The sequence below is a fragment of the Chrysemys picta genome, chromosome 10, assembly GCF_011386835.1.
Source record: "Chrysemys picta bellii isolate R12L10 chromosome 10, ASM1138683v2, whole genome shotgun sequence".
Taxonomy (NCBI): domain Eukaryota; kingdom Metazoa; phylum Chordata; order Testudines; family Emydidae; genus Chrysemys; species Chrysemys picta.
The window spans coordinates 80,939,867-80,952,591 of record NC_088800.1 but is presented as its reverse complement, the minus strand read 5'-3'; the positions used below and the strand labels follow the sequence as shown (position 1 = coordinate 80,952,591).

The window sequence follows — 12,725 nt, the reverse complement described above, 5'->3', positions numbered from 1 at the left end:
AAGCTGGTAATTTGGACTATCCCAGCATGGTGTCCCTGACCTTACCAGAAACACTTTCTTCTGGCTGGCAAAGGGAAAGCAATTTCAAAACAGATCTTCTTGCTCTTTATAGGAAAGAGCTTTATCTCCCTTCTGGGGAATCTACCGGTTTCTCTGTGTCCTTGTGTTATATGCAAATAACCTGCATTTTAGTGACTGGCACAGTATTTCATCATAATTTATAAGAGCTGGGACCCAGCCAACCCTGGGCACACATGCTTGAAACGGTACACATAATACTTTTATTAGCCAGTGAGATACAGTGCTACTTACCGAGATCTCCTATGATAACCGTGTTTACCTCCGTTTCCCATGGAAGGGGCAGGCAGGCGGCAGGAAATTCCGAGCTAGGACTCTGCAAGTTGCCCCTTGCTCTATTTGAACATGAGCCAATGTTCAGCCATTTTCACGAGTTGTAACTGGAGGTGCCCTCAGTTACTTCCATGGAAACCCACTGGGACGGAGTCTCATCTCCAGGTCCAGTGGAGTGAAGCCAATGTGTTTACATCAGGGATGAATCAGACCCATCCAACTCTACTTTAAGTGGGTACAACTAAGGTGCAGAACGGGCTCGCGCCACCTCGCTACATTGATGGACCAGCCCATGGCCCAATCCACCACCGCCCATATCCCCAATCTTGCTGCACTCTTCCCCGTCAAGTCTACTTCTCCTCCTGCCTCTAGTTTATACAGTTGAAATATTGGGGGGTGAATTTGCTTCTTGTGAAAGCCAAGGCAACGCAGGCCTGGCTAGCACTACTGCTAGTACCGGCAGGCATTGGACAAACTTCCCCCTGCCCGGCCAATACATCTCAGTCCTGGTCAAGTCCCAGGCATCCCTTGAGCAGAGACCAGCTGTTATGCTGTAGTGTGTGGTGGCCGCAGTGTCCATGGGGTGAGGGAGATGAACCCACAACTGTTTTTATACTGGTGACCAAGGCCCGGATCCTGCAAACGTCACTCCCGTGGCAGGGTGGTGCTCTTAAACCTGAGTTGCACCCAGGTCTGAAGAAATGAAAGGTTAGAGGCCTTAATCCAGAGTCACCAGCCTATGGGCTAAATTCTTCCCTGGTGCAGCTCCACTGACTTGAATGGCCCAGTTGCTGCTAGTTGGCTATGGGGCCAATCTCCCTTCCCATTTCCATGGGGCTGTTTACTAGATACTTGCCTGGGTCCTGCACTGGATCTGCACAAAGCACTTCATCTCCATCCACAGCTGGGGGGGGAGTTAACGCAGTAGTGGACAAGTGTCCCAAACACAGGAAGAGGCCCATGTAGGCAGGCAGTGGATTCTGCCCCTGATTAAAGTACTCTGGGGTATGCAGCTGGCCTCCGAGAGATTCTGCTCTCGGCCCCGCCGGCCGAAAGTGAAATAATCACTACAGTCAACAGGGTTAGGCAGACTGACCCCAGGGCAACCAGGAGTGACACTGCCTATGTGAGTTGGGAATCGAGGTACCTAAATCCTTGTGACATTCACTCAGAGCTGAGCACTGACCTTTTAAAATTCCCAGCCTAACTCTACTAGGCTATTTGGCCCCAGCCCTGCTTTTAGAAAAGCAATGGAAGGATAAAGCACCCAGGCCAGCTCCGCGGTCTCCCACGCTTTCAGAATATCCCTGTGCCGTTCTCGCAGGCTCAGTACAGACGCAAGTGCCACTCAGGGTTTTCAAATCTTTACTCGGATCATCTCAGGTACAAACATCACTTATGCAAAAAAAATAAAGGTGATAAATACAAAAGCAGTTGTAACCAATCCTGTCTCTCCAGACAACACGTTCTGCAACCGACGCAGGGGGAACCGCATCCGCTGACTCCTGGGAGCAGGACAGGGAGCTTCATTCTGCTCCTTTCAGTCCCCCCCACCACTTTGCCCGGTGCCAATTTCCAAAAAAGGGAAGAAAATGCCCCCTCTTTCTGGCTGCAGACAGTAATGTCACCACCAGATCATTTACTCCTCATAGCGAGGGGGAAGCGTAATCCTTCCTGCGCGCTTGCATTAAAAAAAAAAAAAAAAAAGACGCACTCCAGAACAGAGATATATATAAATACACGCAGTCCCCCAGCAGATCAAAGCAAACGTACCGCTGCAATCATCATACATCAGGTACACAATGTTCTCCCGGGTTAATGTCACATGGCTGTGATCCACACAGCAGCAACCTTGTAGGAAGAAGACAGAAAAGAAGGGGAGGAGATGTCTTGCCTTCCCCTGGGGTCTCAGTTCTATACAGCAGAGTCCCGTCCCGTCCCTCCTACTCCTTGGGGATTTCAAACATGCAAAGGCTCTTGTATTTCTGCAGCAGTTCGTTCTTGGTCCTGACTTGCTCCCTCAGGCTGCGTAGCTGCTGTTGCTGCTGCTCGGGGCTCACGCCGATGCCGGGCATGGCGCTGATCATCTTTCTCATCTCCTGGAATTTGGTCTTGAGTTCGTTCAGCACCTGGTGGACATCCTGGCTGTCCTTGTCCATGCTGCAGGGAGGCAGAGAGCAGATACGACAGTTCACACCTTGCATCAGACGGACTCACGGGGCTACGTCCATCCCTACACAGACTCCTCTGCAGCCACCCACCCGAAGCCGTCAGGGATGAGTTCGCCCTACAGCGCCCACCCACGTCCATACATCCACCCCGAGACGAGGGGCGCAGCCACTGGCAGTTAGCTACATATGCCCAACTCTGACACGACTGCCGATATTCTGGGCAGCCCCTGTTCAGTGACGTTAGCCCTACAGCCACATGACAGCTCTGGCTCACGGCGTCTTGTTGAACGCACACACCCACGGGATAGTCACACGGGTCAGGGGCAGACGGCTTGAGGCTCTAACGTTTACCACAAATCAGGCCAACTTTCCCCCCTGTTAAGCCCCCATCCCTCTCCCTTTAAAGAAGTCCCATATCACCATCACGTTCCTCTGGCTAGAAAGGCTGCATAGGATCCCTTCTGGAACCACTCAACGACATTCGTTGACCAGCCAGGGTGTGTCACCATAATATGATGCACACTGTCCTCTGGCCATACCCACCCTCGCCCCCGAGCTTTTCTCTCTGCCTAGCCCAGAGGGTGAGACAGAACCAAGCAGTGATGCTGAAGGGCCCCAGGCCTAGATGGTCTCCCCCAGCTTCTGTGACTCAGGCTCACAGGTCTTGCCTCCTGTTGCACTTTCCAGACGTGATAAAATGGTTTCGACTTTAATGAGCAGGAGAGGGGCGGGGGCGGGGGGGAGGAGGGACCGAGAGCCGACAGGAGCCCGAGGGAGCTGTGGCTGCACGTCCCCCAACGCAGCTCTGCTAATGCCCCTCACTCCTGACCCGCAGCCCCAACACGCCTCCGCCTCGACCTGCAACACGGCTCCATGGCTCCCTCCGTCCAGCTCTGCCTCCAGCATCCTGTTATTCCAGCCCTGCGTAGCATAGGATCAGATCTGTTTTGAGGCAGCACTGTCCAGCGGATAAGGACTCAGGAGACTTGGGCTCTATTCCCAGCTCCGCCACTAACCTGCTAGGGGACCTTGGGCAAGTCACCCCCTACTATACCTCAGTTTCCCCTCCCTCATTTTGCCTGTCTCCTCTACTTAGACTGTGCACTCTTCAGGGCAGGGAGTGGCTCTTCCTACATGTACGTACAGCGCCTAGCACAGTGGGGATCCGATTTTGGTTTGGGGCCTGTAATACAAATCATTAATAAACAACAGCATCACCGGTAGCTGACAGGAATCAGATGCCTTCTGCCATTCAAGCTACAAACAAGTTCCCTGAACTCAAAAATAAGGAATGCCAGAGAAAACCATGCTCCCCAGACTCAAATGGACTCTCTCTCTCGCTGAGGGGACAGTAACGCACCCAGAAAGGAGAGCCGGTGCTCTATTTTAAACACAGCTGCTCCCTCAGCATGCTCTATTTTTAAACATAGCTGCTTCACTTCACACCAGGGCAGCTCGTTAGTATCTGCGATGCCATTGTTAACACTTAGAAAAGTCTCACCTGGCTCAGAGGAACAGGCAAGAAGTTGCTTCCCTGCTTTGGAAAACACTTGTTAAAGGGGAGAGTGGGGTTGTAAAGGCCTTTGACAACCAGAAGTCTGCTCAACAGCCAGCTAGCTCTAAGAATAAAGCCAGCGTGGCATTGCAGGGGCAGAGGGGGACTCAGCCATTTGGGGAATAATGACACAGCCCAAAGGGAAACGTTTAAGCAGATGCTGCCCCTTGGTTCGAATATTAATTCTTTCCAAGCTTACTCAGGTAGGACATTTTACCAGCAAAATATTCCTCGCGCTCTTTGTACGTAAAACTGCAGCCGGATGCTGTGAACGAGCCGTCAGTGAGCGGGCATCTAAATCACGGTCCGTCATGAACACCCCGGTAGAATTGAATGACGGCGGGTAGGCCCTTTCGGGGAGAATCAAGTTCATCTAATCATCGACTGGCCTCCTCGCTCTCCCGCTGGTGTAACTCAAACTTCAGTGGGATCACTCCTGATTCACACCACTACGAGAGTTTAGAAATAAGGCCCTACGCGTCTGCGAGGGCCTGCTCCACTGTCTGTGGAAAGACTCCCACTAACTCAATGACATTTGGATCAAGCCCCGAGAGCGGTGGAGCTTTTTAGACGGAGGGCAAAGAGCTGGCAGAAATTCCAGGGACTGAAACAATAGGCAAGGGTGTGTGTCCTTGAATGTCTGTTAGCTGACAACACGCATCCCCAATGACACTGGAGAGCCGAGACATGCTACCTTATGTTCAAGCCCCGACTTCGTGCTAAGCGATCGTCTGACAGGATGAGCCATTTGCAACCTGCCAGGGTTATGAACGAATACTCCCTAGCCCAGGAAAGCTCGGCTCCCCAGCTGCCAGTTGGATGAAGCATCACTCTAATGCTAGCAGTTAGAGAGAGGCTGGCTGCTAAAATCATGCTGGGATTGACATAGGGACGGGAGAGTGGATGGTGATCAGAGGAGAGTGGATAGCCCATGGATGGGCAATGGGATACGTGGCACCTTTCATCTCTTGGTCACAAGGTCATTGGCTGATGGCTGTTCGGTGACCTATGTGAAATGAGTTGGGTGAGTCTCAGCCCAGTTTCCAGCAGACAAATCTTCTCATTGAAGACATGCACAGCCTCCCAAACCCACCTTGCATGGCCACCACCGAGATCCTTCCTGAAACTCCCCCCCCTCCCACGACACCCACCAGCCTGTGAGTTCAAAATGATCACTTCAGTTATTCCCCCTCCTGTGTTCATTCCCCAGTGTGTCCTGCTTTCCCTGGGCCTGCCTGTCAGGCTGCAAAGTCTCCGGGCATGTCTACACTGCAATTAGATACCCACGACTGGCCCATGCCGGCTGACTCGGGCTCGGGCTAAGGGGCTGTTTAATTGCAATGTAGATGTTCACTGCTGAGGCCCGCGCTTTGGGACTCTCCCCCCTTTACCTCCAAGTGCTCCCTGCAGAACAGGGTTAAGGCACCAGGGTTGGGGCAGCGTGGCAGGAGTTGGCACTGCCTCCCTCTGTGCTGACCCTGTTTTGTGCGTACATGACAATCTTCAGTGCTCAAGGCTGTTACGCCAAACAAAACATCAGGGCTAGAACTCCTCAGGTGGCCCCAGAACTACTCAGGACCAATATACTTGTCCAGACACTGATCCAGAATCAGAACGACAAAATTCCGATCGCTACCATGAGATGATCCACCACCCTCTTTTTAAGGACCTAGAGCAGGAAAACATTCCTGAACTGGCCTGCGCTGACCAGGCTTTTGCTGTGTTGTTTGTCTGGCACAGTTAGACGCAACTCAAATCCAAAACGGACACTGATTTTTAGATACCAGGTTTACACTGCAGGCACGGTTCAGCTACTGAATCCGACTGACCTATGCTCATGAGAGAAACAACGCCTGATTTAAAAACGCATTTCTTGAACGCCAGGGATCAGCCAACTTGAGACAGGTTTCAGAGCGGTAGCCGTGTTCGTCTGTATCAGCAAAAACAAGGAGGAGTCCTTGTGGCACCTTAGAGACTAACAAATTTATTTGGGCCTAAGCTTTCGTTGGCTAGAACTTTCTCAGAAACTCTGAGCCAGACCGTCAGCAGGTGTAAACTCCACAGCACCTGCTCTGATTTACCCCAGCCGAGGCTCTGGCCCACAATGTCAGTGCCGGAAAGGTATAACGAGATCAAGATGCATCAAATGGTAACGAAAATAACTTAAAACTAACCAAGCCTGGAGTTAAACGGCCTCATGAAATCAAAGCAGCAGGTAGAACCGAAGGTGTTGCAGAAGGAATTCCATCACCCTCAACGCCGGACCCTTCCTTACATTTTACCACTCAGGCGAGGGGACTCCCATCCCCTTCCTCGATCCATGTGACTTATGGTACCCACCCGTGATGCCTGGCCCCAGAATGCCATGCTGCTAGGCTCCAGATAGCAGGCGGCATGCTAGGAACATTCATCTCTGCCCAAGATGCCCTCCCTGCTCAAGAGTAGGACAGTCCAGGCCTTTGCCCTGAATGGCTCCACAAGCCGAGCTTTGCCCATCCTCTGTAGTGCGGCTGGTGGCCTGGGGCGAGCAGGGGACCCGGGATGGAGGGGATCCCCGGAACCCAAGTGATCTTGGCCCTCTAGAAAGCAAAGTGGATCATCCCCTAATTCTCTGCTTATGAGATGGGGGGATACGGAGAGCTACCCCACGATCTCTGGGAGCGCGGGGCGGGGGGGGATCCCTAATGATCTCTCTGCTCCTGGGGGGGTGAAAAGATCCCCAGATCTCTAAAGGACAAGGGGAACCCCAGCGAGATCCCTGGAGCAGTCCCAGGGAATATCCCCCGGGAGTCTCTCTGCAGAACGGGGCGCTGGAGGGACCCCCGGGATCTCTCCCCGGAGCGGGGCGCTGGGGGGGGACCCCAGGGCAGCGCCGCCTGGCGGGGACGAGGGGGGGGCACAGGCACGTTACCATTTGATGATATCATGGACCAGGGGCAGGAAGGAGAAATCCTCCTGGCCCGGCTGCTGGGACGGCGGCGGCTGGGGCGGCGGCTGGAGCTGGGGCTTCTGCTCTCCCTGCTGCTCCGGCGGCTGCGGGGCTTGGAGCGGGGGCGGCGGCGGCTGCTCCTCCACTGGCCGCACCCCCACACCGGCCCCGCCAGTCGCCATGGTCCCCCCGGCCCCCTCCGGCTGCAGCCCGTCGCGGCTAATGCGCGTCCCCCAGGCCCGGCCCCTTGCAACCAGAGATAGGCGGATTGCAGCCGCGGCTCCTCTCTAACACGTCAGACGCGCTGGGGGTGTGCACGGGGCTGGCTCGCCCGGCCTGCAATGGGGCTCCGGGCTGCCTGCCCGCTGCAATGCCCGCGGCTGGGGCTCTCTGCTGCAAGGCGCATCGCCCCGGGGGCTGGGCTGCAGCCGTGCACCGGGCGGCTCCAGCCGGGGGGGTGCAGGAGCGGGTTTGCTGCAGGCATGCATGAGACAAGCGGCGAGGCCCGGGGATTTGGGGGCGGCTGGGGTATGGAGCAGTGGCCCGGCCCTTGAGCCGAGCTCTCTGCCCGAAGTGTTTGCCCCTTACCAAGGAGCTCTGCACAGCCGCCTGGAGAGGAGGAGGGGGGGGGGGGGCTGTGCCGGTCTCTAGTTCACTGGTTCTCCAACTTCTGTCCTGGTGACCCCTTTCACATAGCAAACCTCCGAGGGCTGCCCCCCCTTAGACATTAAAAACACTTTTAAATATATTTAACACCATTATAAATGCAGGGTTTGGGGTGGAGGCTGACCGCTCCTGACCCCGCATGTAATAACCTCGCGACCCCCCGTTTGAGAACCCCTGCTCTAGTTGCTTGCGTGCAGACATCCTCTAACTCATGTGGGGTTAATTTTAAGTCGTTTTAAAAGGCCTTCCCTTGCGGGAGGATTTTTGGCCCCGCACGGGGATCAGTGTTTAAGATCACTCATTTGCGGCCCTATTTTTGTGGCTCCCACAAAAATGAAAGGGAGCTTGATCTGCAGCCGCGTTAACCAGCCCCTCTAGCTGGGGTAGTATCAACCTTGGAGTCTAGTGTGTAGTCCCTGATTTGTGTGTTAGTGGGTTGTGTTCAACGCTGCAGAAGACTGACGTGTGTGTGTGCATCCTAGGGTGACCAGATGTCCTGGTTTTATAGGGACAGTCCTGATTTTGGGGTCTTTTTCTTATATAGGCTCCTATTGCCCCCACCCCCATCCCGATTTTTCACACTTGCTGTCTGGTCACCCTAGTGTGTCCGCACATCACACACACAGTGAACAGAGAGCTGTTAATAAACAGTTCAGTTAGGAACCCACAAGGAAAAATTAAATGCACTGATACAAAATGGGGAATAGCAGGGGAGGCTCTGGTACTGCAGAAGAGGATCTGGGGGTTATAGTGGATTATATAATGAATATGAGTCAACAACATGATGGTGTTGTGAAGAAGGCAAATATCATGCGGGGGTGTATTAACAGGAGTGTTGTGCGTAAGACATGGGAGATTATCATTCTGCTCTGCTTGGCACAGCTGGAGTATTGTGTCCAGTGTTGGGTGCCACATAAGGAAACTTGTGGACAAATTGGAGAGAGTCCAGAGGCGAGCAGCAGAAATGATAAAAGGTTTAGAAAATGTGATTGATGACAAAAGAGGTGGTTGTTTTTTTTAGAAAAGGGCCTGTTTAGTCTAGAGAACAGAATGCTGAGGGGGAACCTGGTAACAGGTTCTCATAGGTTCAGGGCTGTTATAAAAGAGGTTGATGATTGATTGTTCTCCATGTCCAGTGAAGGTGGGACAAGAAATAATCAGTTTAATCTGCCACAAGGGAGATTTAGTTATTAGGAAAAACATCCTGACTACAAAGGAGGTTAAGCAGTGGAACAGGTTACCTACGGAAGGGGAATCCTGGAAGTTAGACGAACAGGGAAATACAACCTGGATGGAGCTACTATAAAGTGGGTGCATAACTGGTTGGAAAACCGTTCCCAGAGAGTAGTTATCAGTGGTTCACAGTCAAGCTGGAAGGGCATAACGAGTGGGGTCCCGCAGGGATCGGTTCTGGGTCCAGTTTTGTTCAATATCTTCATCAGTGATTTAGATAATGGCACAGAGAGTACACTTATAAAGTTTGCAGACGATACTAAGCTGGGAGGGGTTGCAAGTGCTTTGGAGGATAGGATTAAAATTCAAAATGATCTGGACAAACTGGAGAAATGGTCTGAAGTAAATAGGATGAAATTCAATAAGGACAAATGCAAAGTACTCCACTTAGGAAGGAACAGTCAGTTGCACGCATACAAAATGGGAAATGACTGCCTAGAAAGGAGTACTGCAGAAAGGGATCTGGGGGTCATAGAGAATCACAAGCTAAATATGAGTCAACAATGTAACACTATTACAAAAAAAAAGCAAACATTCTGGGATGTATTAGCAGGAGTGTTGTAAGCAAGACACGAGAAGTAATTCTTCCACTCTACTCCACGCTGATTAGGCCTCAACTGGAGTATTGTGTCCAGTTCTGGGTGCCACATTTCAGAAAAGAGGTGGACAAATTGGAGAAAGTCCAGAGAAGAGCAACAAAAATGATTAAAGGTCTAGAAAACATGACCTGTGAGGGAAGATTGAAAAATTGGGTTTGTTTAGTCTGGAGAAGAGAAGACTGAGAGGGGACATGATAACAGTTTTGAAGTACATAAAAGGTTGTTACAAGGAGGAGGGAGAAAAATTGTTCTTAACTCATAGACTCATAGACTTTAAGGTCAGAAGGGACCATTATGATCATCTGGTCTGACCCCCTGCATGCTGCAGGCCATAAAACCGTCCCTACCCCTTCCCTGGACTCTGCTGCTGAAGTCCCCAATCCTGTTATTAGTGACTTCAATCGGCAGAGACCCTCCTGCTAGAGATCCCTGCCCCATGCTGCGGAGGAAGGCGAAAAACCTCCAGAGGCTCAGCCAATCTGCCCTGGAGGAAAATTCCTTCCCGACCCCAAATATGGCGATCAGTAAGACCCCGAGCATATAGGCAAGAGTCTCCATCCTGACCTCTTTTAGCCATTATGCTATTTACCTACCATTGCTTGGTTTTCCTTGACTACTATGTTTTACCATTAAACCATTCCCTCCATAAACTTATCTAACTTAATCTTAAAACCAGACAGGTCCCTCGCCCCCACCGTTTCCCTTGGAAGGCCGTTCCAATATTTCACCCCTCTGACGGTCAGAAACCTTCGTCTAATTTCAAGCCTGAACTTCCCCACGGCCAGTTTATATCCATTCGTTCTCGTATCCACGTTAGTACTAAGCTGGAATAATTCTTCTCCCTCCCTTGTATTAATCCCTCTAATATATTTAAAGATAGCAATCATATCCCCTCTCAGCCTTCGCTTTGTCAGACTAAACAACCCAAGCTCCTCTAGTCTCCTTTCATACGACAGGTTCTCCATTCCTCTGATCATCCTAGTGGCCCTTCTCTGCATCCGTTCCAGTTTGAGTACATCTTTTTTAAACATGGGAGACCAGAACTGCACACAGTACTCCAAATGAGGTCTCACCAGCGCCTTGTACAACGGAAGCAGGACCTCCTTATCCCTACTAGATATCCCTCGCCTAATGCATCCCAAGACAGTATTGGCTTTTTTCACCGCCACGTCACACTGTCGACTCATAGTCATCCTGCGGTCTACAAGGACCCCTAGGTCCTTCTCCTCTTCCGTTACTTCTAACCAATGCGTCCCCATCTTGTAACTAAAATTGTTATTAGTCATCCCCAAATGCATCACCTTACACTTTTCACTATTAAATTTCATCCTATTTCTGATACTCCAATTCACAAGCTCATTCAAGTCTCCCTGCAGGATATCCCTATCCTCTTCCGAATTTACAACGCCTCCCATCTTCGTATCATCCGCAAACTTTATCAGCCCACTCCTGCAATCGGTTCCGAGGTCAGTTATAAATAGATTAAATAAAATGGGTCCCAAAACCGAACCTTGAGGAACTCCACTGGTAACCTCCCTCCAACCTGACAGTTCACCCTTCAATACGACCCGCTGCATTCTCCCCATTAACCAATTCCTTATCCACCTCTGGATTTTCATATCGATCCCCATGTTTTTCAGTTTAACCAATAATTCCTCATGGGGTACAGTATCAAACGCTTTACTGAAATCCAGGTATATTAGGTCCACCGCATTTCCCTTATCTAATAAATCCGTTACTTTCTCAAAGAAGGAGATCAGATTCGTTTGGCACGATCTGCCCTTCGTAAAACCATGTTGTAATTTATCGCAATTGCCACTAATCTCCAGGTCCTCAACTAGTTTCTCTTTCAGAATTTTCTCTAACACCTTGCACACTACAGATGTTAAACTAACAGGCCTGTAGTTACCCGGATCACTTTTTTTCCCTTTCTTGAAAATAGGAACCACATTAGCTATTCTCCAGTCTAACGGGACCACCCCCGAGTTTACAGATTCATTAAATATTATCGCTAACGGGCCTGCTATTTCCCGCGCCAATTCCTTCAATATTCTCGGATGAAGATCGTCCGGTCCTCCCGACTTAGCCCCATTAAGGCGTTCAAGTTTTGTTTCTACCTCGGATACGGTAATCCCCCATCCTGAACGCCCCTATGTAGTGGTGCTAGTATCCCTAATCCCTTCATTGGCCTCATTAAACACAGATGCAAAATATTCATTGAGATATTGCGCCATGCCTAGATTGTCTTTAATCTCCTCTCCGGCAATAGTCTTCAGCGGTCCCACTTCTTCTTTCTTTGCTTTCTTCCTATTTATGTGGCTGTAAAACCTCTTACTATTGCTTTTAATTCCCCTCGCTAGGTCCAACTCTACACGGCCTTTGGCCTTTCTCACTCTATCTCTACATTCTCTGACTTCACTTAGGTACATTTCCTTACTGATCCCTCCCCTCTTCCACTCTTTGTACGCTTTCTGTTTTTTCCTAATTGCCCCTTTGAGTCGGTCGCTCATCCAGCTCGGTCTAAATCTCTTGCTTAGTAATCTTTTTCCCTTTTTTGGAATACAGGCCTCCGACAGCTCATGCATCTTTAACTTAAAGTAATCCCAGGCTTCTTCTGCCTTTAAATCCATTAATACGTTTGCCCAATCCACTTCCCTTACCAGTCCCCTTAATTTGTTAAAATTGGCCTTTTTAAAATTATAAACCCTAGTCTTTGACTTAATTCTGTTACTCCTTCCATGTATTTTAAACCGAATTAGCTCATGATCACTGGAGCCCAAATTGTCCCCTACTACCACTTCCTCAACGAGGTCCTCACTACTTACCAGAATCAAATCTAAAATGGCCTCCCCCCCCCTCTGAGGATAGGACAAGAAGCAATGGGCTTAAATTGCAGCAAGGGCGGTTTAGGTTGGACATTAGGAAAAACTTCCTAACTGTCAGAGTGGTTAAGCACTGGAATAAATTGCTTAGGGAGGTTGTGGAATCTCCATCATTGGGGATTTTTAAGAGCAGGTTGGACAAACACATGTCAGGGATGATTTAGCTAATACTCAGTCCTGCCTTGAGTACAGGGGACTGGACTAGATGACCTCTCGAGATCCTTACAGTTCTATGATTCTAAGGGGGGGGGGGGTTTGACTAGATGACCCTCAAGGTCTTTTCCAGCCCTGTAATTCTATGCCCAAGATGTTCTAGCAACACAGGCGTCTGCAGACAAA

The 12,725-nt window shown here is 50.5% G+C and overlaps 1 protein-coding gene across 1 annotated transcript; it reads right to left on the bottom strand.

Moving 5' to 3' along the window:
* Positions 1 to 1,699: 1,699 nt before the first annotated feature.
* MED9 (mediator complex subunit 9) lies at positions 1,700 to 7,253 on the bottom strand. The gene is made up of 2 exons (XM_005289024.5): positions 6,989 to 7,253; positions 1,700 to 2,511 (listed from the first exon to the last, which is right to left on the bottom strand). The coding sequence occupies exons 1-2, from the start codon at positions 7,186 to 7,188 to the stop codon at positions 2,295 to 2,297; spliced, it is 417 nt and encodes a 138-aa protein (XP_005289081.1). The 5' UTR covers positions 7,189 to 7,253; the 3' UTR covers positions 1,700 to 2,294.
* Positions 7,254 to 12,725: the final 5,472 nt, after the last annotated feature.